Source organism: Zeugodacus cucurbitae, chromosome 2 (genome assembly GCF_028554725.1).
Source record: "Zeugodacus cucurbitae isolate PBARC_wt_2022May chromosome 2, idZeuCucr1.2, whole genome shotgun sequence".
Taxonomy (NCBI): Eukaryota; Metazoa; Arthropoda; class Insecta; order Diptera; family Tephritidae; genus Zeugodacus; species Zeugodacus cucurbitae.
Genome location: NC_071667.1, coordinates 432,124 through 458,084, shown reverse-complemented (window position 1 = coordinate 458,084; position 25,961 = coordinate 432,124). Strand labels below are relative to the sequence as shown.

The following is a 25,961-nucleotide window of genomic DNA, read 5'->3' as shown; positions in this document are numbered from 1 at the left end:
AATATTTTATAAGCTTTTCATACTTAAACAAACAATATCTTTAAAAGCTTAGCATTTTTGTCCGTTGCTCAAAGTTGATTAGTTAGATGTTGACTATCACGAATGAAACAACTCTTAAAAAATTTAAGTTAGAAGATGTCGTTTGAAGCCAAAAATCAAAGAAATGAATCTCCGACCAGTGACGAAGCCGCCAGTCCTGGTGATACTAAGAATAGTATTGAGTCTTTAATACCCGTTTGGATAAACGCCGATCTCTTCGTACACATATTGAAGCAAAACGTGCCAGAGTTCCACGAAATTCGGAATTTCAAAGTGAAACCTGCAGTAGCGCCTGGCGAAAATTACGCCACAATGATGTTGCACATCGATATTGAAATCAGCACTCATTGTAAGTTTCTAAAACTTTAGATATTAAAATTTAATGATTGATTTTTAATCCGAATGTACCTAAATGTTAATGATTGCATTACCGAAAAGCTGGCGAGGTGAACAGACTATCTTATGTGATGAAAACACCAATTGCTTCTATGCGAAACATAATGGAGAAACACAACGTCTTTGACATTGAGTCCTCCATGTACCGTTTAGTGGTGCCCGAAATGGAACAGATGTATCGCGATGCAGGCGTCGAAGTGAAATTTAGCGCAAAGTATTATGACATTCAAACTCCATCAGAATTTGGTGTCGTAATGTTGGAAGATTTAGGCCAACGTAGTTTTAAGAACGTAAATCGGTTAGAAGGGCTTGATATGGAACATACAAAGAGCGTACTTCGTAAACTTGCTCAGTGGCATGCCGCTTCGGCCACTCGCGTACAGCTCAAGGGTTCCTATCCAGATGGTTTGATGGTCGGCTTCTTTTCAGACGAACACTTTGTACTGATGAAGCAAATATATGAAAAATTAAACAACATATTCCTACAATGTGCCAATTCGTTTAAAGATAATGTGGGATATATTCAACAATTGGTTTGTACTCTGATTTTGAGATTTTTAAAACTATTTAATTATATATATCTGACACATATGTACATAAACAGAAGCAGTTCGATGGCATCTATTTTGATACGTTTTTTCAAGCCGGAAAATTCGATCCAAACGCGTTTAATGTTTTAAATCACGGGGACTGCTGGTCCAACAATGTCATGTTTCAACACGATGCCGACGGTAAAATCAAAGAAACATATTTCGTGGATTATCAGATACCAAAGTATGGATCGCCAGCTCAGGATTTGTATTACATGATCTTGTCTTCTACGCACATCGACTTGAAGTTGAAACATTTCGATTATTTTATAAAATTCTACCATGATAATTTGGTGGAAAATCTTGTTCTGTTGAAATATCCACGGAAAATACCAAATTTGAAGGATATTCACATTATGTTACACGAATACAATATTTGGGGTTAGTAAATTCGTACACTTAAAAGCACGATTAATTAATATAAGAATTTAAAATGGTTATTCTGCTTTTATTACGTAATTGCAGCTTATGTGACTATGACGGGTGTTATGGCTGCCGTACTTTTGGATCCCTCTGATAAAGCTAATCTCGAGAGCTTAATTGGTGAGAGTGAAGCTGGAGATGAGTTCAAACGGCAGTTATTTTCAAATCAGAGATTTCGAAAACACGCTGAAATTATAATACCATGGCTACAAAACCGTGGCGTTTTGGAGTGCTGAATTTTATATGCAAAATCTAAATTAAAGTGTAATATACTATAACAGCATATTTTGTGAGCATACATGTACATAAGATATCATTACAAACTTATCAAAAATATTGTGATATTTAAAAAAATGTGTTCTTATTATTATTTGTAGTTGTTCCTTTAACAATGAAGTTCCTATACAAAGCAGTTACCCGGTAACTCTCAGTTGATACGTGTAAATGCATACATACATACATACATTATTTCGCACATCTAAGATCTGGGCTTATTCGTATACAAGCTACTACTTAGTAGGTGGCAAAACGAACAGTGGCGGACACAGGTAACTACCCTGACGAAATTTTACAAACGTCAACACGTCAGAAGTTCACAGTTAAAATAAATAGTGGCACAGGTAAGGTGTGCATGTATTCAAAGAAAAAGTCTGACTATTAAATGTAGCTATTACAATATCTGTTTGCTATTTGCCACGTTGAGCTAATCAGTTTGGATATTGATCTAAAATTATAAAACATATATTGGCAATAATAAATGTAGCGAGATTAGAATCCGCAACCTATGGAATTTCTTTTTAAGTCACAACGACCGAGGTATGTATGACTTACATTTTTAATCAAATGGTGCACAAAAATGTCACGTAACATTATCTGATACTCCGTAACCGACATTGTGGGGCATTCGATGACATAAGCTCCGAAAATTCATTACAAAAATTGAGCTCTTACATATTTTTGGTTGTATTTAGTAGGAATTTAAGTTCGATGCCGAAGACAATATTCCCATATAGACGGTATCGCCTTTGATAAAGATTTTTAATGAATATCAGCGAAGCCTACATTCAGACGACGTTTTGTTAGTCGACGAAATTGTTAATACAGAAGACTCATCATTGAGTCATCTTAAAAACTGCTTTATGAAATAGAATCAAGGAAAGTTGCGATAAACTACGGTAAAGTACACAAACGATCTTCTTATAGCTATGGTACGTCGCAAAATAAAAATTAAATATGTAAATTAGATGACAAAGAAATCTAATTTATTAAAGAAGAAGTGTGGGTAAAAAATTTAGTAAAATTCGATATAGTCTATATATAAAATCAGTGTTCAGTGTTTAGTCAAAGAAAAACCAAATAGATATGTATGTATATTGGTACTTAAGCTGATAATATGGAGATGTATCATCACACAAGTGATTCATTCTAATCATGGTTCCGTTTAATAACACCCCGCTGAGTGAAACAATTATTGATATCAATATGGAGAGAGGCACTAGTGTAAGATAATTATTTTGTTTGTCGTCATCACTCTTAAAAATTTAACTCATACACACTTCGGTTTGAATTTTACAACAATCTGCAGATACAAAGATAATAGTCAGATCGCTTATCTTTAGCAACTTCTTTGGTATCAGTAAATAATATTCTTATATACCGAATTTAATCAATACGCGTAGCATATGTTTATGTACATAGCATAAATATAGAAAAATATTACTTCATACTAAAGCATATACATATAAATGCATACAAATTACTATGCATTAGTCATGTATCTGCATTAAACTAACTCGAACTCCAAGGGTATGTGTTCAAGCGAGAGAGGGAATGAGGACATCTTCAGACTATACGTACATACATATTTAAATTATATAATCGTACGTACATATGTACGTAAGTAATTATTAAGTAGCAGTACATAAAAAATCTGAGCGCAATTGTTTATAAGTACTACCCTTATCTTAGGCACTTTATATTAGATAATTTCTTACAGTGAACTACATTGTGTTGGTTGTGAAAATAAACTTCGTGGATAACATTTCACAATTATTTTTAATTTGTATGTTCTACACTTATATATTAAAGCTTCTCACCTCTCAGCTTTCAATGCCAATGTTTAGTTGCACTTAATGATTAAATTGTTTGATGAGACTCGCTGCTTAAAACGAGAGAGACATTCGTACCATTCCAGTACAAATAGTGAGGCATTCGAATGGCTAATGTACAAATAGTCGTTAGCAAACCTCTGAGCAGCATAAACGCTGTTCGAAAACATAAAGAATTAACTGAATTTAGCATGTCATCAAACATCGATCAAAATCAGAATGGATCTTCGGAAACAAAGCCGGTTATAAGTTTCGAAAATCCAAAATGGTTAACCGCAGAACTATTTGAAAAGGTTCTTTCTGAGTTTATTCCGAAATATCGAAAAATTACACATTTCGAAGCAAAGCCCGCATTGGCTGCTGGAGAAAACTATGCTACTGTCATGCTACGTATTCATATAGACGTTGAACTATCAGGTTAGTGAGCATTTACGAACTAAAGAACATATTCAAAACGTGTTTTATTTAAAATATATTTTTATTTTGCTTCAACTCGGCCATTTGAACTGCAGATGCTTCAAAGGAATCAATCTCGCTCATGATGAAGCTGCCACAGGAAAACGAAATTCTAAAGGATATGATGCGAAAGCATAATATTTTCGAAATCGAATATAGGATGTATCATGAAGTTCTACCAGAGTTCAACAAGATGTACCTTGATGTCGGTGTCAATGCAATGTTTTCCGCGAATTGTTATAATATCGAGACACCTTCGGAATTTGGTGTAATTTTGTTGGAAGATCTTCGGCCTCTGGGCTATAAGAACGCTAATCGATTGGAGGGCCTCAACTTGGAGCATACAAAAGCAGTGCTTGAACGTTTAGCTCAGTGGCATGCAGTTTCTGCTACACGTGTCGAGACTAAAGGTATATTCCCCGAGATATTCATCGGAGGTATGTTCAGCGAATCCCAGCGAGAAACTATGCATAACTTTTGCGCATCAATTAAACCAACATTTTTGTCCTCCATAAAAACAATCGAGGGTAGTGAAAACTACATGGACGATTTGGTAAGTGACTCACTAGATTCTTTTGTTGTTCTTTTATTCTTAACTTTCTAATCGGATTTAATAATTTTAACACTCAGGTGAATGTTTTAAATAATATTACCGATTTATTGTTCACTACATCCAAGTATGATCCAAATGAGTTTAATGTTTTGAACCACGGTGATTGCTGGAGCAACAATATCATGTTTAAATATGACGCAGAAGGCAAAATTGTAGACACGATACTTATCGACTACCAAATGGTTAATTATGGCTCTCCTGCGAAGGATTTGCTGTATTTCTTGTTATCATCTACTTCATACGAATTAAAAATCGAACAATTTAACTATCTTATTAAATTCTACCATGAAAACTTAGTGAAGAACTTGACACTTTTGAAGTACCCCAAAAAATTGCCAACATTGAAAGAAATTCATTGCTCAATTATAAAGTATGGGATATGGGGTAAGTGATTTAAAAAGAAATATAAATATTTGGGAAAATTATCATTTAAAAATAATTTCCTCATACTATTTTGATTCTATGTACATACACATACATGTATTTTTTATATATAATATATTTTTTATTAATATAATAGGATTATCAACGGTTTTCGGTGTTATGGCAGCGGCGTTACTGGAACCCAATAAAGATGCTAATATAGACAGCTTCATAAGCGATTCAGATGATGGTGATCGGTTCAGAACTTTAATGTTTTTCAATCCCAGATACCGCAAACATTTGGAAATTGTGATGCCCTGGATGAGCAATCTCGGTGTCTTCGAAGTATGAGTGTTAGTTACAACAATAACATGTGAATTATTGGGCGCTTCTAATAGTGAAAATAAAAATATAATGATTAGGTACCAATGAAATTAACAGAATCATTTCCTGAAGTCCGGAAACCTTTAGTCATTTCAAATATGTAGTGCTTTGCAGTGAAATAAAAGTAATATGCTTTGTGGTAGTAATTCGCACTTGTCTTGGAAAAATTATCGGTTCATTTGTGGCATTTTGGAGTATTCTTCAGTAATGATGTTGTGAACTAACTACTAATTGATTGGCGTGGAAATCATGATGTTATGTTGAGTTACAGTACCGAAATCAGTAAATACATACTTCAAAATATTTATACAGAAGTAGTTTTTGTTTCTGTAAATGAAATGCAGCAACTGCTTTGAAATACATAGTCATGACGTCATTTATGAGAATTTGTCAAATCATAATATACACTTTCAACATAAATACACATTTTCGGATGTTTCTTGTTGTCTGAATTTTCGAAGAAACATACAAATGCGTAAGTGAAAGCGTCAATCTTGTCGCTGATACTCGAGCTAATCTAACTGTTACTTCTCACAATCAAGTGCTCAATGAGTAAATTTTATGAAATCTCTTAAAATGCGAATAAGTCTGAGATTGCTAAAACTAAGAAAATTAACAGAAGAACAATAAAACAAAACATATATGTATGTATAATATATGCGAGAGCTTTGGCACAAAAGCTCTAATTGAGCCAAAAATATGGAAACACGTATTTTTAAATGTTTTGTTTGTCAACTCATTAGTCAATTCAATGTCGTTAAGCCGGAATATGAAGCAATTTAAGCTACCCAAAAAGAAATCAAACGAAATGGAATTGTCGTTGAATTATGTACAATTCTGCTTCCCTTTTCAAGAACACAGAAAATAATTTAAACGAAAATTCTATAAACTGGTGTACGGGTATTTATAACTTCTGCATTTATATATTTTATAGAACCGGTTGGTATTTCAAAAGGTTTTTGGCGACCAGCATTTGGAGCATACGTAGTATTGTCATATATGTAAGTGGTAGAATATCATTTTCATGCCTAAACAAACGATTTTTTCAGAGATTGAAATTCCTGTTAAATGAAGGCCAATTCACCATTTTTATATGTATTTGTACATTGATCTAGTATTTTTCAGAAAACTAAAAGTTTATATCAGTGAATGGAAGATACATACATAAACTCTGTAGTGCATAACACATTTCCCTCAATTGTTTTAAATCCACACCTATAGCAACTCTTGAAAACGAATAAAATGCACACCAATTAACGCCAATTAAAGCTAAATTGAAATGAAATGGGATTAATTGAAATATGTATCTTCCTAAGTTGAATGTGAATCACAACCTGGAACGTACACATCCTGAAGCCGTTAGGGGATTTCACCTTTTCCACGTCAGATTATTTGACAGCATATTTCAAATAAATATGCACCTGCATAAGTCTTTGTATACATACATAGGTACTAATGCATATACATATGTATATATGGGAAAAGAAATGGCATCACATGTCCCGATGATAAGCAATCATTCAAATGCGTCCACGAAAGTATTCAACTATTCGAATCAGCCAACTACGCGCAAAACAGACTTATCAATCAAAAGCTAATAGAGGCACTCAGAGTTCTTGTGATATGAGCCGCTTTGCCTATCACATAATGATACCGATACCATACATAGAAAGTGTTGAAGGCGGCCGTGCTTGCCATTGTTGATGTTTACGGGGAATTGCGGGGAGTAAAATTGAATTCGCTGGCATGACGAATGAATATTGTTGTATCTTTATTCACCGGCTATAAATCGAAACAGAGCAAATTATAATGTGGTAATTTTCTACCACAAATATAGTTCGACTAATGCGAAATCGGAGCAAATTATTAATCATTTGGTACCATAACCAGCACTCGTTCGGCAAACATTTGGTGCGACCGCTGCAAACGGGCAAATAAAACACAAATATATTTTCATATCCTGAGGTAAATGTTAGTGTTAAAATTTGTACAATTCATAACCGTACTTTCAACTTATTTTTCACCACAAATGAAATGTAAGCAATTGTTTTCCTTGATATAAAATGATCGAAATGTACTCAGAAATTATCAGTACAAAAAGAACTATTCGGGTGTAATGCATGTGATAGATAAAAAGGTAAAAAGTGCTTAGATTGCTTATTTATACACATATATGAAAGTTTATTTTCTGATTTACTAAATCAATTGTTAACAACAGCAACTAAAATGTATATACTAATGAAAAGTGATAATTATCTGCCCGTCACGAAACTAATAAAAATATTAATTGGGCTTAATTGACAATACGGACGTGTAAGCCTACATGAAGTGTGATATGATTGTACAGATATTGATAAAAAATGCTGATATTTCTAAAAATAAAGTCCGTAAATTAAAATGCTTATTTAATTGAAATGCCCAGTGAATATGACAATATCTACGATAAGTTGGGATCTAAGATTAGAGACCTGTACGATGGGCTAAATGGGCGTCATTATAAATATAAAAATATATTCCTCCTTTAGTGCAATTTGCAGGGTTACGTAATATCGAAATAATCAAAACAATGAGACGAATTTGGTTTGGTCTGATATAGAAATTGCTAAAATTTAAAACATTTGCTTGCCACTTTGAGGTAGTTGACATTATTGTGCAATAGCTCTGTCCTATTTAAAATTGGTTGTACTACAATACCTACTCCCAGCTAATATATGAAACCATCCCATTCAGGTTTTGGTCTTTGTATACCAAGTAAACTTGAATTTGGCTTACTTTCCATTATTTCCATTACATTCGGTGACACCATGTAATGAAGACTAGTTGTAATCAGTTCATAGGTTCGACTTTTACAAAATTGTGAGAGTACTAATGTTTGGCTGGGTCACCTTTCGCCTTCCCTTACTTGCAGTACAGAATTATATGTTTTACGAGGGTAGGACATCAATTTTGTGTACTCATTTATTTTAAGGGATGATATGCTTAGATGTTTTGCAATAAGGACTGTATGGCTCCGCCCACAATCTTAAGCGACATCTATATTTCGTTTATCTAACACGCCATCCATTTCATACCTTTATAGCTATTTGGTTCTTTTTTAAATTATGAGTCTTTTCTTAAATGTATTCTTCAAAGGCTTACCAAACCGCAATGAATCCAAAAACAAATCTTAATGTCGAAAACGATTCTGGCAAACAACCTGAATGGTTAGAAGCAGTAACTTTTGAAAATGCCGCCCGCACGTATGTTGGAGAAAATTTTAGCAAAATTGTCAACGCTCGATCTGAGAGTAACTCGAGTAGTAACGCTAACTATTCCTCTTTGTTGCTCCGTCTCCACCTGGATGTAGAACTTGCAGGTTGTTATGTGTAACCTATGATATTTATTCCTGTCTAACATATGATGCCATAAACCAATTTCACATACAGATGGCAGTTTAAAAACAATTACCTTCGTCCTTAAAACTCCACATAGCAACGAAATGATGTCAAGGGTAATAGATCTATTGAAACTCTTCCCGAAGGAGGAAAAAACATATCACAGTATTATACCGAAGTTCGAAGCGCTGTACAGGCAAGTGGGCAGTGATATTAAATTTGCCCCCAACGCGTATCAATTCGACCGCGACATAGGTGTCGATTATGTTTTACTGGAGGATCTACGTCCAAGAGGTTACAGAAATGCTAACCGAATCAAAGGCTTAGACTTGGAACACACCAAGCATGTGCTCCAGAAACTTGCCGAATTCCATGCGGCATCCGCATGTTACGTGGAACACTTCGGAATGTTACCCGAGGAATTCACTGTTGGAGTTTATTCAAAGAATAATGCAGAACTACTAAAGCAGTTTAATTCATCTAGCGCATTTTTAACGCAATTAAAAAAGTGGAAAAATTGTCAAAGCTACTATGAAAAGTTGGTAAGTATTATGTAAATGGTTCCCACAATAGAAACCATCACATTCACGTATAATTGCTAAATTGTCCAAAATGCATTTACATAAATTTTTCATACAAGTGAACAATTGCTTAATTTTGAAAGTTCACTTCACATTGTACTACTCGGAAACTTATGAAAATTGTTGAATTATATCTATCTACATAGTTTCCAAAGTAAATTCCGTCATCCGTAAACATATTTTAAAATGCAAAAACTTTAAAACGATATCGTTATGAAGAGGATCTTTAAATTTTAAATATAATTATGTATAATATTTCCCAATTTTTAGGCTGACAGTGACAGCTACTTGGTAGACAGTCTGCTGCGGGACCAGGCTTATAATCCCAGTGAATTTAATGTACTCAACCATGGCGATTGCTGGGTGAATAACATTCTATTTAAGTATAATGCGTTTGGAAAAATTACGGACACTCGCTTTATTGACTTTCAAGTAGGCAAATACGGCTCGCCAGCTAACGATCTATACTATTTCATACTATCTTCCACCGCCGCAGACATCAAAGTATCACATTTTGATTATTTAGTTCGCTACTATTTCGATAACCTGGTCGAGAATTTGAAGGTTCTTCAATATCACAGGCCTTTACCGAAACTTCGGGGACTCCATGCAGCATTGCTGAAACATGGACTAACAGGTAAGGAATCTGAAATAGTATGCACATATACGCATATATGTATACGTACACAAAAATAAGCTTGTCAATTAACATAATATAAATGAAACCATTTATTTTTAGCCTATTTAGTGGTCTCTAAAGTATTGCCCGTCGTATTGCTGGAAAGTAGTGATAATGAAAGCAACAAAAACGGAATGTATACTAATCCAAAATATGTTGAGTCCGTATCGGAGATTTTACCATGGTTGGATAATCGCGGATTGTTGGACTGGAAGCAGTAAGCGAAGGAACAGCATAATTTCAATCTACAAAATGAGTACTAATAAACTTATCTTGTTTTCGAAGTATTGTATTTGTTCTTTTTTGTGATACTCACAACCACGGTAATAATTAGCAACGGCTTCTTTGTCAATGGGTAGCGATAACTATATCGAACCTTAGTAATACATTTATAATTTTGGTATATACATTACAGCGTATAATTCAGTGATCAATCAAAGAATGCTAAAAATCGATTAACCTTGACATTATCAAAACTAACTCTAATTCTATTAATTCAACGAACTTAAAGAAACTTGGTACACGTAGTTTATAGGCACTATAGTAGTTGAGTGAAATTTGACCATTGACACACTTAAAAAATGGCGTTAACTGGAGAAGTTTTTAGTTACGTGTATTTCACAAACTGATAAATCTATATAGAGCAAACTTACTGTAGACTTTTCTGTTTAATACCTAATTATGCAGTACGATAAAATGAGTGAAATCGAATGATAACCACTCCCACTCTCCATACAAAGGGTATGTATAAAACTAATAAAGGTGCGTTAAGGGGCTATACCAGTGTGACACTTTCAAAAAATCATTTTTTTTTTTTACCTATCATATAGTTTATACTTTCAATATCCTGTAAAATCGGCAAGGTTGAATCTTGAATAGTTTTTGAATGGCACCATTCTAAAGAGCGACCGCTCGCAGCTATAAACCTCTATAGTTGAAACATTATATTGAAACTGAGTATTCTTGAATATATTTACTATACAATGACCTAGCTTTGAATCTTTTAGATTGGATGTAAATTTCACTTTTTTCAGAACTACACCATTTTGTTAATTTTTGATTTACCTGCAACTTTAATAAACTTTTTGCTTTTTTTTTGTTTCAGCTACTCATTCGGTTGGAGCCATGTCAGCAGTTGGGGAACTTTTTTTTTACTGCCTGTGGATAACTTTTAACCGAAAATATCGCAAAAGTTCTAAATCTAAATTCTAAAATATTTTATAGAAATTCAGTAGCAGGCATTTTCTTCTAATAATTTGCTCTGTACCAAAAATGTGTAAAATCCAGTAACCAATATGTGTAATATTTGCGAACGGATATAATTTAGCTTGTGTGTTATTTAAAAAAAAGGAAACTGGTCCTTGAGTATATACCTTCACCTAGCCAATATACCCAACATAGTTAAACCGGTCTAGACCTTGCTCTAGTTCCCTTATAACTAATACACTAAAATCATTACCTGAAAATTAATCCAAACCTTACGAATCATCATTGTCATCACCACGTAAAACACCAGTTGCTTGTATGGAAAAAGTCTGACTAGTCAGGCTTGTGGTGTACAGTTATATATCGCTAGTAGATTTTACTATAGGAAACCTAGTCGTTTACATACCTACGTATACATAACAATGGCACCATCGGTGCAAAGTTCAAGCTTTTACTCAATCACGCTACTTAAATAGTAGAGTAGTTATGTAGCCGATATAAGATACGATGGTGTGCTGTCCAAAAATTATGCCAGTCATAGTTTGTGTCCGGTAATACATACATAATTATACATATACTCGACAACTAATGTGTCTGACTACAAAATAAACTTAAAAATTTATCTTGCAAAGCTTTTTCGTTTATCTCTCCCAATTTCAGTGTCAAGTAGTTGCTGCTTTTTACAAATATTAACACATTTCACCAAATAACCACGCTTATATACATTTAGACGGCGCAGCGAGAAGGTAATCAATTACAAAAGTAGAATATTTTTGAGTTGAATAGTGTTGAACTACAATTAAATTTAAAGGTAGTGTCAATTTAGGATATTCAAAAGTATGTTTTATTTTCCAAAAAACCGATAAATAAATGTATTACCAGTGAAATGAATTTCTGAAGAATTTCGTTCATGTTTCGCGGGCATGTAGTTGGCAATTGATTAAAAGTGAATATTGAAAGTGAATACTTCAAAACTAGATGTTTCGAACAGAATTATTTCGGATATGAACAATTTATTTTGTTCTACTCAAATAGAGCCTTTTACATTGTGATTAGTTAAATTTAAAAAGAAAGTATATACGTGCATATCGCTCATATACTTGAAAAGTGTCATAACTCAAAAAAGTCTATTTTTCAGGAGAGCAATTTAAAGTTTTCAATTGTCTCTTATTTAGCAAATATAGAAAAATGCCATCAGTTTATTGACAAATCTAGTGGCCTGTAATATATTAAATAAAATCTTGAGCATAAGTGGACTAAATAGTGTATTAATGCTTTTTCTTGGGCATAAACGTGACCCGTTTTGAATTATGTCATTATTTGTGAAAAATATAAATTAATTTCGCCGTCATAAGTAAAAAAATTTAACTAATTTTCACTAATATGTTGTAATACTAATGTCTCGTTCTTTCTGAAAAGAAACCCAAATTCACCTTTTCACATTATGTGTTGTAACACAATGTGTGTTGTAGTTGTTTCGAAAAAAAATATAAATAATTTTGGCACAACTGAGATGTGTCGTTGTTGTGGTTAAAAAATAATGCAACATAACAAGTTTAATAACGGCACATTCTTATTTCACGGTTTATTTTTCTACGCATCGGAATGAAATTTTTATACAATATGGACGATGAAATTGCGCACATTTCTGCATTCTCCACTAAAAAATCGTGTATTTTGAGTTATGCGGCTATTCATGTAAATGAGCGATATGTACGGTATATACTTGTATAAACATCTTCTCTAGATGTGATTGTTATTTTACTTATATGTATCAGGTTTTTAAATATAACACTTGGATTTCTTTATCATCATTCTATTGAATGCTATTGTTATAGTCAAGTCAACATGACACCAAATACCACATCGGCACCAGACGTGAACCCCAACGAGAACCTTCATATACCGAATTGGGTCAATCAGGATTACTTCTTACCAATTATCAAAAATGATGTGGAGGATTTCCGTAAAATAATTAGTTTCAAGTCTTACGCTGCTACTGCGCCCGGAGAGAATTACTGTTCGGTCATGTTACGGGTCATAATAGAGTTAGAATTGAAAGGTAAGCGGAGAATGCTTTACTACCCCGAACACACTTATAATATACATACATATTTCAGATTCTAACTCCATGCAAATAAGTTATATTTTGAAGACAATGTTGGACAACAGCAACTCCGGTTCCGTAATTGCAAATAATATGAATATGTTCCCCAAAGAGAAACATATGTATTCGATCATTCTCCCGAAATTCATGAAGCTATTTAAAGAAGCGAATGTCGATGTTCGCTTCGGACCCACTTGTAAGTACAGTGAGGAAACACCTGAGCGTATTACCTTGGTTTTGGAAGACCTCAAAAGAGCAAACTATGTAAATTGCGATCGGCTAAAAGGTTTGAATATGGAGCATATGACTCGAGTGTTGCAAAAGTTGGCCGAAATGCATGCAGCTTCAGCATGTAATTTCGAAGCGGAAGGATCTTACGGGGAATTATACAAGAATACATTTTTTACGGAAACTAACCGTCGCATTTATTTACATTTACAAAGAGCTAGAGATCCCGTATTAAGAAATGCGATGCGAGAGTGGCCGCTCGATGATATCGAAGATTATATTGCTATCCTTCCGGAAGGTGAACAGATTTTTAATGCGGGCTTACGTCTAAACGATGCCGATCCTAATGAATTCAATGTCTTAAACCATGGTGATTTATGGACAAATAACATAATGTTTAGATATGAGCTCGACGAAATCCAAGATGTCCTCTTTATTGATTTTCAACTCGGTAAATGGGGTACACCTGCAATGGACCTTTGGTATTTGATTATCACTTCAGCAGCAATAGACATCAAAGTAAGGGAGTTTGATCAATTTATTTATATTTATCAGAAACAATTGGCAAAGAGTTTGAAAATATTAAACTACGCAAAGCCGATACCCAGCTTGAAATATTTGCAAATGCAATTGTTGAAATATGGTTCTTGGGGTAAGAAAACGAAAGATTCTAAAGTAAATTTCAAAGCTATAATTATTTTCATTTAATAGGATTCAACACAGCTAAGTCTGTTTTGTGTGGCATTCTATTACCAACGGACAAGGATGCCAGTTTTGAGAACTTTATGAAGCCCGGTCCAGAGGGAGATGCACTTAGGCATAAATCGGTCAGCAATAAATATTACTCAAGTGCTATGTGTGTAATTTTACCATTCTTAAGGCATAAGGGCTTGCTTGATTTCCAAAATGCGTCAGCAATGAATTTATAAAGTTCTGATTAATAAATTTAGTTAGCTAATTTCTTTCTTACCCTAACTTATTATCGAATGAGGAATGCTAGGATGAGCACACGCTTTAAAGTGGTCGAAACCTTGCTTAACGTGTATCTGTCATTCTTTGAGCCTGAATGAGTGTCACTTTACTTTGATCTTTCATTTTTCTCTATGTATAACCATATACCAATGTTGGCTATCGTAGATATTTTACAAATAAATTAAACAAAAACGTAGTGTCCCTATCGACTAAATCGTATTGATCATTACGTACTCGTAAAATGAGAACCGTTGAATTTATTATCAGCAAAAAGCTAGCTATAGTACTTCCAGTACACCGCTTTTCATTTACAAAGCTAGAAAGCTTTCAAATGATAGTGAACTTATACTGAAATGCGAGCAGTTTGTATATAAGTAATGTCAATTCATTTGATCGATAATTTATAAGAAGCTCATCAAACGATCAACAGTCTTCTGTATGTAATTTCCAAATGGAGGAATCCACTAATCCACTGAAACTTATCACATTCGCATTTGAATGAGTATTGCATATATTGAATATATTTTATAAAGTGATAGCGAGGACTACCAGCAAATTTCAAAATTCGTTTCAGTTGATGCAATAGCACCAGGAGGGTATTTCGGCACTAAAAGGTGAGATAACTGAAAGGAACTGAAATATTCAACATACACGTATATAACTTGTCAGATGAAAACGATTTTAAAAGACCATGAAGTTAAACAACTGGCATTTTTCCCTAAGAAGTTGGATATGTAGGCACTGGAAATTTCTAACAGCATTTCAAACAAAAAAGAAACTTCCGGAAAGCTGATCGCATTAATTAATTGAATAAGGATCAATTGCGTCGTAAAGTGCATTAGCTGACGAAATTTCATGCCATACCCAGAAAAATCGATTGTTCAAAAGATTGATTATGAGCATCAAAATACAGTGGAACTTCCATAACTCGAAGATCTCCACAACTCGAACTTTTGAATTGGCAATAGCGTTTAGAAATCAATTAGTTTAATCAATTAATTAATTTCGTACAAATTTGCTTCCATAACTCAAATTTCCTTAACTCGAAGTCTCTACAAGTCGAACTCTTGAATGGGCAATACAAGCAAATTTCATACAAACTTCCTTCTATAAATTGAACTTTGCGACCACGGCATAATACAAAATTTAAAATTGTACTATCGAGGCAGAATTTTAAAAGAGCCTCTCGTAAGGAAGTGAACAAAAAATATGATATTACACTTATGGATTGCATAAATCATGTAACAACGGCATGGGATACAGACGTAAAAATTGTAAGTTTTAATGAAAATTCTATAACTCGAAGTCTCTCTAACTCGAAGTTGTTTTTGTGGATTATGGTGATTCGAGTTAGGGAAGTTCCACTGTATTTAATTCGAAGGGAAGGAGACGATGTTGTTTTGCTCGATTTTTATTTATCATGAGCATTTTATCGAGTGCCTAAAAGTTCGAAGCTACATTTCATATATGGAAATCATTGTTAGGTAAAGTTACCCAAAAATATAGTGACTATCGGTACTTTTACTTTTTGAGAGCAGTTCCTCAAGTTGCCTTTTGACATACAAAAAAAAGAAAGCAATAAATCGTGACTAAGAGAAAGTGAAAGACAATACATTCAATACGATGACATTATTTTTATATAAAACACATTGGGAATCAATTAGACAAACGGTGTTAATGGGCTCATGCTCTTTCCGTAAATATTAGCTAACTCTCCGAGCTTCTTGCCAGCTCGTTTATATAAATAAAAAGTGTACACAACTGACACACACTCAGTTTCAGTGATTTGGTTAGGCAAGTTAAGTAATCTATTTACAACCTATGAACGTGTACTTACGTCAAACTGCGGTAACTGATAGCCAGTGAAGAACAGAATGTGAACGAGCGTCTAGTTGCCGCTCAACATTGGGTTACGAAAGAGCTCTCACAAGTCGTAATTATTGCAGTCACTAACATAGAATAAAATAATGCCCGACAATAGCAGCAAATTCAATTCCAGTATACAGTTGGACATTCCGAAATGGATAAATGCTAAATATTTCGAAAAGGTATTGCACAAGGAAGATTCAAATTTCCACAAAATATTGAAACTGACCCCTATCCCAGCTACACCACCGGGTGAGAATTACACATCGCTCATGATGCGTATTTTAATGGATATAGAACTAAAAGGTACGTGTCTCCGATTAGATCCGATAGATATTAACAAAAATTTGCAAATCGATGATTACCAATCCGAGAATGTAAAATGTTGTGTTGTCAAACAGTGAAGATTTTTTCAAAGTATGTAACTTTACGGTAAATTAGTGTCATAGTTATATTATATATTGAGGGACGAACTTTTCCTTCAATGAAAAACACCATCAATCCATAACTGAAGGATCTATTTACAATGAGAATGATAATATCGGAAATTTACAATGTCGTATTATAACGAAACTGAGAAATGATTGAGGGTCGAGCAAGTGACTGAACAAATTATTAACAATATTAGTGATAATACATTAAAATAATAATAAATCAATTAAGTTTTTTAAAAATATAGTTTTTATTAATTTGATTTCGCTTATTCTATATACTATTTATATTCGAGATGGTTACACACAACAGAAGTCGTATATTGTCAAAACCATGCTGGATGATGACAAGGGCGGAACACTTATCAATTCTCTGAATCTCTTTCCGAAAGAAAAACTTATGTATGAACAAATTCTCCCTCAACTGGAACAATTTTACCATGTTCTCGGCAAGAAAGTTAAATTCGCCCCCAACTGTCAATGGATCGAGCAAAAGTCAAATCGAATTACTATCGTCCTCGAAGATTTAAATACGAAGAAATTTCGAAACATTAATAGACTCAAGGGATTCGATATGCCACATATGAAGCGTGTGCTGGAAAAGCTAGCTGAGTTCCATGCAGCTAGTGTTATGTGGTATGAGAAGTACGGTACCTATCCAGACGAGTTCCACAAAAGCTATCTACCAGCCAATTATCAAAAGTCAAAATCTTATCAAGCGCGTGTGCAAAGCTACAAAGCAGCGATGGCGACATGGGGTTTAGAAGATTATGACAAATATATGGAATGTATTGTGAGTATAACAAAAAATTTACTTAGTCGATTGTAAGCTGACGGCAAATTAATAGAAAACACCCTTTTCTGCATCTTAACCACAGCCGAATGCTGAACAATTTGTTAACGCAGCTATGAGCTGCTTCAACTCAGATCCCGCCGAATTTAAGGTACTGAATCATGGAGACTTTTGGTCGAGCAACATCATGCTAAATTACACCTCAAGTGGTGAAGTGAATCAGATACGATTCGTAGACTTTCAACTATGCAAATGGGGCAGTCCAGCACAGGATCTGTGGGAGCTAATAGTATGCTCCGTTGTGAGTAACTTGCGTATAAGTGAGTTTGACCACTTCATACGAATTTATCACACACATCTGCTCAAGTGCTTAAGAGTACTTAATTATACAAAAACACCGCCAAAGCTGAGCGACCTACATATTAGCATGTTGAAGTATGGATTTTGGGGTAAGAATTGTTGGGCGTATACTTTAACGTTATTATATTATATATGTTTTACAGGGTATAGTACCACATTCACACAACTGGTACTGATACTTCTGCCTTCAGATAAGGACGCCAGTCTACTAAAGCTCATACAACCCGGTGACGAAGGTAACAAATTCCGACACAAGGCTTATACAAACCCGCTCTACGTGCGTGCTATGTTGGATATTTTACCATTTTTATATAGGCGTGGTATTTTGAATTTTTAATAGAATAAAAAAGATAAAATAAAAAATTACACAAAATCAAAACTGTTTTGAACAGTTGAAAATAATTTAAAAACTTGGAGCTCAGCCATCACATCCATACATACGTGTATGTAAAAAAGCTTTAAATGTGTTGACACCTCTGTAAATAAGCGTAGAGTTTCTATTATTCTATTATGAGTACAGCAACCCGTTATGTGAAAGCATTTTGCTTTTAAGATTAGACTCTCAAAGCTACATTTTGACTTTACTTTTATTGATTTAAAAAAGCTTGCCGCCGCTATCAAAATCAGCTGATTGGATGTAGGCTGTAACAACTCAGCGAAAAGTAGAGATACACATAAATATGTGTTGAATAAATATTTTAACACACAAATATATAATACAATGAGAATGAACAAAAAGCTCACTTTGGAAGCACGTGAGAGCCAAGAATTCACCATTCATTCACTTCCGAAGACTGCAGGTTTACAGAAGCACAACACTATTCGATCGTCACTAAGCCACAAGCAATTGATTGCATAGCGAGACACAGAGCGGCAGTTATCACAGAGGGAGTCAATTTCAGTCAGGTGACTACTAGAACAATTATAGAATTGAAAAAATGTCAGATTTTATGGAATATTTACCAAATTTTTGACAGAATGGGAACAGGTGCCAACAACTACCAGCCACCGGAATGGATTAATGCTGAATTCTTGCAAGATGTATTGAAGGAATATTTCAAAGACGATACTTTAGAAGTGCAGGAGATAGTGGTGAAAAGTGCGCTAACCGGGGAAAATGGCAGTGGCTTTGCTAGCGAAATGCATCGCGTAACATTTAATTTGGCGCGGAAAGAAGGTACTGGTCGTTTCTCGGTCATAATTAAAGTGAGTGAGAAATATAGATGGTTATTATGTGCATATCTACATATAATATGTTACAACTAAATTAACCACCCATTTGTTTATAGGATCATCCAAAGGGCTATACTGGAGTTGTTGCCCACAAAAGTAAATTGTTTAAACGAGAAATTCTCGCATATAAAGAAATTCTGCCACGCGTGGAGGAGTTGCTGGCTTCCATTGGTGACAAAACGAAAATTGCGCCTGCATGTTACTATACCACCGAAACGCCTGAGCCTTTCCTTGTGCTCGAAGATATGCAACTGACAGGTTATGAGAACTTTGAAAAATGTCGTTTGCTCAATTTGGACTACACTTTGCCGACCATCGAAAGGCTGGCTAAGTTACATGCTTGTTCCGCGGTCATAGCCAAAGAGACACCGGAAGTATTTGAGTTTTTCAAAGAAGCCCCCATTTCAAGGAATCCAGACCGCAAGGATTTTCTTTCTTTCTTTCCTGTAAATATACGATGTGTTGCTGAAGAGTTGACACACTGGAAGGGCTATGAAGAGATCACTGAGAAAATGTTCAAATTGGCAGAAAACGTGTTACAAAATGCACTGGAAATGTACGAATCACATGAAGAGGGCTTCCGAGTTTTCAACTTAGCCGATTTGTGGATTGACAACTTAATGTTCCATATCAACAATGACACAAAAGATCCCGATGATGTTGTCATGGTGAGAATATAGTTTGTTCGAAAATTTGTTAAATGGATTTGACGTGTTTTTGCAGTTAGATTTCCAACTGTCTTACTTTGGGTCACCAGCAGTGGATCTGAATTACTTTCTTTTCGGTTCACTAAATGAGAATGTGCGGAAAGTACATTTTAAATTCATTGTACGCGAATATCATCGCATATTGAAGGAAACACTGGAGAAACTACACTACGACGGTTATATACCAACGTTGAAGGATATAAATATCGAACTTATTAAGAATAGCCTTCAAGGTATAAATACTTGGATATAACACATATAATGTGTTTCCATGCAATATTTCATTTTCATATTATATTTGCTTTATTTGTTTGATACAGGTGTAATCGCTGCCACATGCCTCACACCACTTATCTTTATGGAGTCCACGGGAGATGAAAAACTGGAGAATCTTACTTCACGCACAGAAGAGGGTGATCAAATGAGACGACAAAATGTTGAAAATCCAAAATATCGCGCATTCCTGCAACGCACTGTGAAGGAGTTCGAGTTGTGCGGCTTTTTAGACAAATGAAAACTGTTATCATAAACAAACAGATATGTAAATACCTAAATATACACATTTGCATGCCTATGTATGAATACACACAGATGCAAGTATAAACATATGTAGATGCACAATTAATTACAGTTTCTACAGTAGTGTGACAGTGGATTAAAACATGTTAGAGAGAACTTTGAAGGGATACAAAGAAAGAAAAATCGACTCATATACTCTCGCTACATTTTGCACAGAGAGTATGATAATTGTGTTCACATAACGGTTCTTTATAACATCTAAAACTAAAGGAATTGGATATACGGTTATACATACCAGTGTATGATCAGGGTGACGAGTGGATTTGAAATCCGGATGTCTGTCTGTCCGTCCGTCTGTGCAAGCTTTGATTGTGATATCTTGATAAAACGGTACACATATGCCGTGGCATCATGAGAGGGTTGATATTGCAGAGGGGCGAAATCGGACCATTGCCAAAGTGGCGTTAACCGAAAATCTTTAAAGTGCTATAACTAAGCCACAAATATATGTATATAAACCAAACTTACTGGACACATTTCTCTTTAGCATCCGATTATACACCAAAATGGGTAAAATCAAACAATAACCACGCCCACCCCCCATACAAAGGTCATGTAAACTACAATCGTCTCTTTGAACAAATTTGCTATCTATTAGAAGTAAAAATCGTTAACACCTTCATTTAGATTTTTAAAATTGATTTAATTTTAAAGAATTTAATACCATAGTCAAAATATTAACCGCCGACACCTTCGTTAGGATCATAATGATATGGATGTGGCACAACTATTTTCAAAAGCTATAAAAATACACAAGATACACAGAGTCCAACAATTGCAAGAGACAACTGACAGTATGGTATCTATACTACTATTATAAAGAGGAAAGATTTGTATGTATGTTTGTATTGAATAAACTCGAAAACTACTGTGCCGATTTCAAAACTTTCTGGAAATAGTTCGCAGGGGAGGGTATCGAAAAGACTTCGTGATGGAGAATCTTAATCTGAAACTGAAAATTGTCTTGCAAGTCATCCTCTTTGCATCGCAATCGCGTGCTAGTGAGTCGAGTAACGAGAGCAGCTGCTTGCTGAACAAAATTTCAAAACCTGTCAAGTACGCGCTACGTCGAGTACGGCCAAGCTCACACTAGGGCGTCGAACTCTGAGCGTTCCCAACGCCTTCATAATCAGAGATAAAGACAACGGACACAAAAGACCAGAGGTCGTAATTAAGTTTTAGCTCATTGCAAATAATATATAATTTAATGTTCGAATTTTCCTCATTTTACTTTTTTAAAGTGAACCCACGCAAGAAGTGGCAAAGTACAAATAAAGGGTGATTTTTTAAGAGCTTGATAACTTTTTTAAAAAAAAAAACGCATAAAATTTGCAAAATCTCATCGGTTCTTTATTTGAAACGTTAGATTGGTTCATGACATTTACTTTTTGAAGATAATTTCATTTAAATGTTGACCGCGGCTGCGTCTTAGGTGGTCCATTCGGAAAGTCCAATTTTGGGCAACTTTTTCGAGCATTTCGGCCGGAATAGCCCGAATTTCTTCGGAAATGTTGTCTTCCAAAGCTGGAATAGTTGCTGGCTTATTTCTGTAGACTTTAGACTTGACGTAGCCCCACAAAAAATAGTCTAAAGGCGTTAAATCGCATGATCTTGGTGGCCAACTTACGGGTCCATTTCTTGAGATGAATTGTTCTCCGAAGTTTTCCCTCAAAATGGCCATAGAATCGCGAGCTGTGTGGCATGTAGCGCCATCTTGTTGAAACCACATGTCAACCAAGTTCAGTTCTTCCATTTTTGGCAACAAAAAGTTTGTTAGCATCGAACGATAGCGATCGCCATTCACCGTAACGTTGCGTCCAACAGCATCTTTGAAAAAATACGGTCCAATGATTCCACCAGCGTACAAACCACATAAAACAGTGCATTTTTCGGGATGCATGGGCAGTTCTTGAACGGCTTCTGGTTGCTCTTCACCCCAAATGCGGCAATTTTGCTTATTTACGTAGCCATTCAACCAGAAATGAGCCTCATCGCTGAACAAAATTTGTCGATAAACACATTTCGAACCGAACACTGATTTTGGTAATAAAATTCAATGATTTGCAAGCGTTGCTCGTTAGTAAGTCTATTCATGATGAAATGTCAAAGCATACTGAGCATCTTTCTCTTTGACACCATGTCTGAAATCCCACGTGATCTGTCAAATACTAATGCATGAAAATCCTAACCTCAAAAAAATCACCCGTTATATGTATGCGAGAGTGTGTATAAATGTGTAAAAACTTTTAACTTTTGAAATGTTTGTTTAAGCCAGTGCGAAGACGGAGTGGTCTGCTAGTATTTTATAAATTTAAACAGACAACTCCTAAAACTTTTCTTAATATATTCAATACCTATAAAATTTAGGAATATTTGTATCTAAAATTATTTTATAATTCAGAGTACGTGTCTGTAAATCCTTACTTTATAACAAATAGATAATTTACAAAGTAAAATATTAAAAGAAAACAATTTAAACTATTGCTCAATTTCCAGTAAACCACGTCGTTCATATAAGGGTAGAAGTCTTTTGATAATACGTTGAACGTAAAGATTCTTAAAGCATGTATCCTTGAATCGAGTAGCCCGCTCGTCGCTCTGCATAATGGCCTTAAAATCTGCGTCCTCAGTATCTTCGTTTCGTTGAACCGCTAAAATAACACAAGTGGAGCTAAACGCTGAAACCGAATCATCATAGTTAAATATTTGAATGACATAGTCAATTTTATAAAAATTACAGCTCACCGTAAAATGCTTTTTCTTCAAGTTGCAAACGAAACCTATGTAGGCTTGGAATTTGTGCTTGGTATTGTAATTTTCGTAACGTGTCTGAGAAGGTTTCATAATAACAATGTATGAGCTCATCTTGACGATTCAAATGTATATCTTCTTCCAATGAGGTATTAAGAAAATAGTACAGATCTAAAGCCGGTGATCCCCAAGCAGCATATTGAAAATCGATAATGGTCACATCCAAAGGTTCACCAGTAGTTTTATCATATTTAACCATTACATTATTTGTCCAGAGATCGCCATGTGTCAATACATTCACATGACTTGGAATAGGATCGAATACTTGTTTTCCCAATTCGGCATACTTAGATTTCAAAGTCATTAACTTGTTGGCGTAATACTGATAGCCCTCCCACTGGGCAACCCGTCGACTGCAAGCCGTCAATAGGCCTTCAAATCCGGGCATATAATTATCTGTATGTCTATTAAAGAAACCACGATCAAAGGTTTCGAGACAACCACCTTCGCGCTCGTTCAATACTGCGGAAGATGCATGCATTTTTGCAATTTTGCGGAGCACTATCTTTGCCAAAGTCATATTCAATCCAACTAATCGGTTCGGCATGACAAATTCACGTACATTTAAGTCTTCGAATATGAGTGCAGAACGTTCACGATCAACAGCGATTGTGTCGGCAAAGATTTTCTCCTGATCACCTATTCCACGCAACAATGCATTTAACCGTGGCAACACATTTTGGTATATAGACATTTCACGATTAAAAATATCATAAGGTTCCATAAGTTTACGGGAAAACTCATCAGTTTCGAAGGATGTTTTCACGACATAGTGACCGGGGACTATGGTGCCCAAGTACGTCTGATATTCGGCAAGAATGCGTGTTAAAACCCCGCCATAATTTTCACCTTTTCCCAGCGCTGGACGAACGTCCCATCTGAGTATTTTCAGCTTTTCATCTTTATAATGTTCACGTAGACAGTGTTCCAAATAGTCTTTTGTCAGCCAAATGGGAGCATCTGACAGCTGGAGATCTTTACTGCTTTCATTAATGTAACCGTTGAAGGACTCCTTCGACAAGTTTAGCAAATTTTCCGTGGAGCTCATAATACTAATGTCAGAAGCAGGCATATTGCACACTAAATTAAACAAAATAAATATAAACACCGGAGAAATCGTTCAACCTACTCAAGGCTGTATAATCAAATAGCGATGGAAATACTAGAATTGTAACCTTTTATATTTGCTATTTACCGTGTCTGAACTGAGACGACACGACTGAACCAAATTTATCGCCGCCCTGATTTACAACATTGTGGAGAAAAGTATATTATAATTCATGTGCATTAAAGTGAAGCAGCGAGCCGTCACAAGTGTGTAAAACACAATTATATTTTGTATAAATATTTCTAACCGTAAATTAGCATTTAAAGCAATGAGTTCTTATATATATGTAAGTATATACATGTAACATCCCACGAATTCAGGGATTCAATGAAAGAACCGCGTTGGAAATTTAATACATTAAAATGAATAAAACAGTGAACATACAATTATATCCAAAAAAAATTACTATTATATAGTTTCTTTTTTCAGATGTACAACGACCACATCAATTATTTCGTAAGCCGAAGAAGTGACACTCCTTATAGAGTGAGCTGGAGTCAGCATTAACCTGCTGTATTTCAATTGATAAGCAAGTTCTTACAAGGTCTCCGAATATGAACGTCTACTAATTGAAGGTTGCTTTGTACAAAATTTGTCCGAATGCATTTATTTATAGCGCAAATATTAGTACAAATTAATCCAATGGCGGAGATTAAGTATAATTGTACTGTTATCCAATGCGCAAACTTATAAAGAGAGATTTTGTATTTATTTGGCAAAGTCTGTCTTTGTGGCCTTAACCCTCTAAATGCCGTTATTAGATACTCCTTAGCTCTTAATTTTATATATAGGTATTTGACAAAAACGTCAACATTTTATTTTACACATAAAAGAAATTGTTTGGTTTGTCAAAATAATCCCGTCTACTTAGAAGACACCTCTATCGTCATCCAGACTCGGACAACAAGCTTCTATAATTACGTGCTATCATAGCAATTCATTCTAAAAGGTAACTAAGCTTGTACATGAAGGAATGCAAATATAATTAACGTTACAAATTCTGTTTTGTTCAATTTAAATAAATGTAGCTCGAGGTGTTAAAATACTAGCGCTAAATTACTTTAACATTGTCTGGTGCAATTAGGTACGCTGCAACTTAGTATGCATTCCAAATATTTACAAAACATCAAATGGCATTTCCGAGGATGGTTTCGCCAGAATGGGTGACAGAAAACGATGTGCAGGAGGCTTTACGAATTTACCATAAGGATCCCAGTCTTCACCTATACTCTATGCGCGCTCGACCGGCCATGGGTAAGTGTGAAAATTTTGGTGGTGTTTTGAGTCGCGTCTTAGCAAAATATAAACTTAGCGGAAATCAACATCGACTCGAAAAGAGCTTAATTGTTAAGACTTCTTACGAAAGCGATCCCATTGCTAGTGCTATAATGGCTCCATATGATATTTTCTACCGTGAAATGTCCATTTATGAGAAAGTTCTGCCTAAGTTAATTGAGCTGCTTCGCGAGATCGATGCTTCAGAAGAGGATGGTACTGGCAATCCATCTAGATCACAAACGACAGTTGCTGATTTTCGAGAATCTTAGTGAGAGG

At 34.9% G+C, this 25,961-nt stretch overlaps 5 protein-coding genes across 11 annotated transcripts; 4 read left to right on the top strand and 1 right to left on the bottom strand.

The window, feature by feature from the left end:
• Positions 1 to 74: 74 nt before the first annotated feature.
• Positions 75 to 7,314, top strand: LOC105208409 (uncharacterized). Its single transcript, XM_054225182.1, has 8 exons — positions 75 to 388; positions 478 to 968; positions 1,040 to 1,406; positions 1,491 to 1,681; positions 3,655 to 3,973; positions 4,069 to 4,565; positions 4,643 to 5,009; positions 5,146 to 7,314. The coding sequence occupies exons 1-8, from the start codon at positions 136 to 138 to the stop codon at positions 5,337 to 5,339; spliced, it is 2,679 nt and encodes an 892-aa protein (XP_054081157.1). The 5' UTR covers positions 75 to 135; the 3' UTR covers positions 5,340 to 7,314.
• A 40-nt stretch (positions 7,315 to 7,354) lies between these two features.
• LOC105208412 (uncharacterized) lies at positions 7,355 to 14,505 on the top strand. The gene is made up of 8 exons (XM_054225181.1): positions 7,355 to 7,509; positions 8,505 to 8,727; positions 8,798 to 9,288; positions 9,598 to 9,964; positions 10,067 to 10,223; positions 13,051 to 13,274; positions 13,333 to 14,199; positions 14,259 to 14,505. The coding sequence occupies exons 1-8, from the start codon at positions 7,489 to 7,491 to the stop codon at positions 14,474 to 14,476; spliced, it is 2,568 nt and encodes an 855-aa protein (XP_054081156.1). The 5' UTR covers positions 7,355 to 7,488; the 3' UTR covers positions 14,477 to 14,505.
• A 405-nt stretch (positions 14,506 to 14,910) lies between these two features.
• LOC105208414 (uncharacterized) lies at positions 14,911 to 18,348 on the top strand. 6 transcript variants are annotated; one of them, XM_054225413.1, is made up of 5 exons: positions 15,204 to 16,567; positions 16,626 to 16,691; positions 17,113 to 17,609; positions 17,695 to 18,058; positions 18,113 to 18,348. In XM_054225413.1, the coding sequence occupies exons 2-5, from the start codon at positions 16,658 to 16,660 to the stop codon at positions 18,304 to 18,306; spliced, it is 1,089 nt and encodes a 362-aa protein (XP_054081388.1). In that variant the 5' UTR covers positions 15,204 to 16,567; positions 16,626 to 16,657; the 3' UTR covers positions 18,307 to 18,348. The 6 variants fall into 6 exon arrangements, with proteins under 6 accessions (XP_011176541.1, XP_054081390.1, XP_054081387.1 ...); XM_011178239.3 differs by lacking the exons at positions 15,204 to 16,567; positions 16,626 to 16,691 and adding an exon at positions 14,911 to 15,133 and having other exon boundaries at positions 17,130 to 17,609; XM_054225415.1 differs by lacking the exons at positions 15,204 to 16,567; positions 16,626 to 16,691 and adding an exon at positions 14,911 to 15,133.
• Positions 18,349 to 18,597: 249 nt separating this feature from the next.
• Positions 18,598 to 20,517, top strand: LOC105208421 (uncharacterized). The gene is made up of 5 exons (XM_011178246.3): positions 18,598 to 18,875; positions 18,947 to 19,175; positions 19,259 to 19,870; positions 19,926 to 20,142; positions 20,230 to 20,517. The coding sequence occupies exons 2-5, from the start codon at positions 18,948 to 18,950 to the stop codon at positions 20,421 to 20,423; spliced, it is 1,251 nt and encodes a 416-aa protein (XP_011176548.1). The 5' UTR covers positions 18,598 to 18,875; position 18,947; the 3' UTR covers positions 20,424 to 20,517.
• A 2,374-nt stretch (positions 20,518 to 22,891) lies between these two features.
• LOC105208420 (uncharacterized) lies at positions 22,892 to 24,468 on the bottom strand. 2 transcript variants are annotated; one of them, XM_011178245.3, is made up of 2 exons: positions 23,234 to 24,466; positions 22,892 to 23,166 (listed from the first exon to the last, which is right to left on the bottom strand). In XM_011178245.3, the coding sequence occupies exons 1-2, from the start codon at positions 24,369 to 24,371 to the stop codon at positions 22,967 to 22,969; spliced, it is 1,338 nt and encodes a 445-aa protein (XP_011176547.2). In that variant the 5' UTR covers positions 24,372 to 24,466; the 3' UTR covers positions 22,892 to 22,966. The 2 variants fall into 2 exon arrangements, with proteins under 2 accessions (XP_011176547.2, XP_054081386.1); XM_054225411.1 differs by having other exon boundaries at positions 23,023 to 23,166; positions 23,227 to 24,468.
• Between the last annotated feature and the right edge of the window lie 1,493 nt (positions 24,469 to 25,961).

Coding starts and splice junctions, on each gene's coding strand:
- LOC105208409 (XM_054225182.1), top strand. CDS start 136: ATGTCGTTTGAAGCCAAAAATCAAAGAAATGAATCTCCGACCAGTGAC. Junction 1,682..3,654: donor ACCGTGGCGTTTTGGAGTGC/TGAATTTTATAT, acceptor TACAAATAGTGA/GGCATTCGAATGGCTAATGT. Junction 4,566..4,642: donor AAAACTACATGGACGATTTG/GTAAGTGACTCA, acceptor TTTAACACTCAG/GTGAATGTTTTAAATAATAT.
- LOC105208412 (XM_054225181.1), top strand. CDS start 7,489: ATGCATGTGATAGATAAAAAG. Junction 9,965..10,066: donor GCTGAAACATGGACTAACAG/GTAAGGAATCTG, acceptor ATTTATTTTTAG/CCTATTTAGTGGTCTCTAAA. Junction 13,275..13,332: donor AATAGAGTTAGAATTGAAAG/GTAAGCGGAGAA, acceptor TACATATTTCAG/ATTCTAACTCCATGCAAATA.
- LOC105208421 (XM_011178246.3), top strand. CDS start 18,948: ATGGGAACAGGTGCCAACAACTACCAGCCACCGGAATGGATTAATGCT. Junction 19,176..19,258: donor GTTTCTCGGTCATAATTAAA/GTGAGTGAGAAA, acceptor ATTTGTTTATAG/GATCATCCAAAGGGCTATAC. Junction 19,871..19,925: donor ATCCCGATGATGTTGTCATG/GTGAGAATATAG, acceptor GTGTTTTTGCAG/TTAGATTTCCAACTGTCTTA.
- LOC105208414 (XM_011178237.3), top strand. CDS start 16,487: ATGCCCGACAATAGCAGCAAATTCAATTCCAGTATACAGTTGGACATT. Junction 16,692..17,112: donor AATGGATATAGAACTAAAAG/GTACGTGTCTCC, acceptor TTTATATTCGAG/ATGGTTACACACAACAGAAG. Junction 17,610..17,694: donor ACAAATATATGGAATGTATT/GTGAGTATAACA, acceptor TCTTAACCACAG/CCGAATGCTGAACAATTTGT.
- LOC105208420 (XM_011178245.3), bottom strand. CDS start 24,371: ATGCCTGCTTCTGACATTAGTATTATGAGCTCCACGGAAAATTTGCTA. Junction 23,167..23,233: donor TGAAGAAAAAGCATTTTACG/GTGAGCTGTAAT, acceptor ATTCGGTTTCAG/CGTTTAGCTCCACTTGTGTT.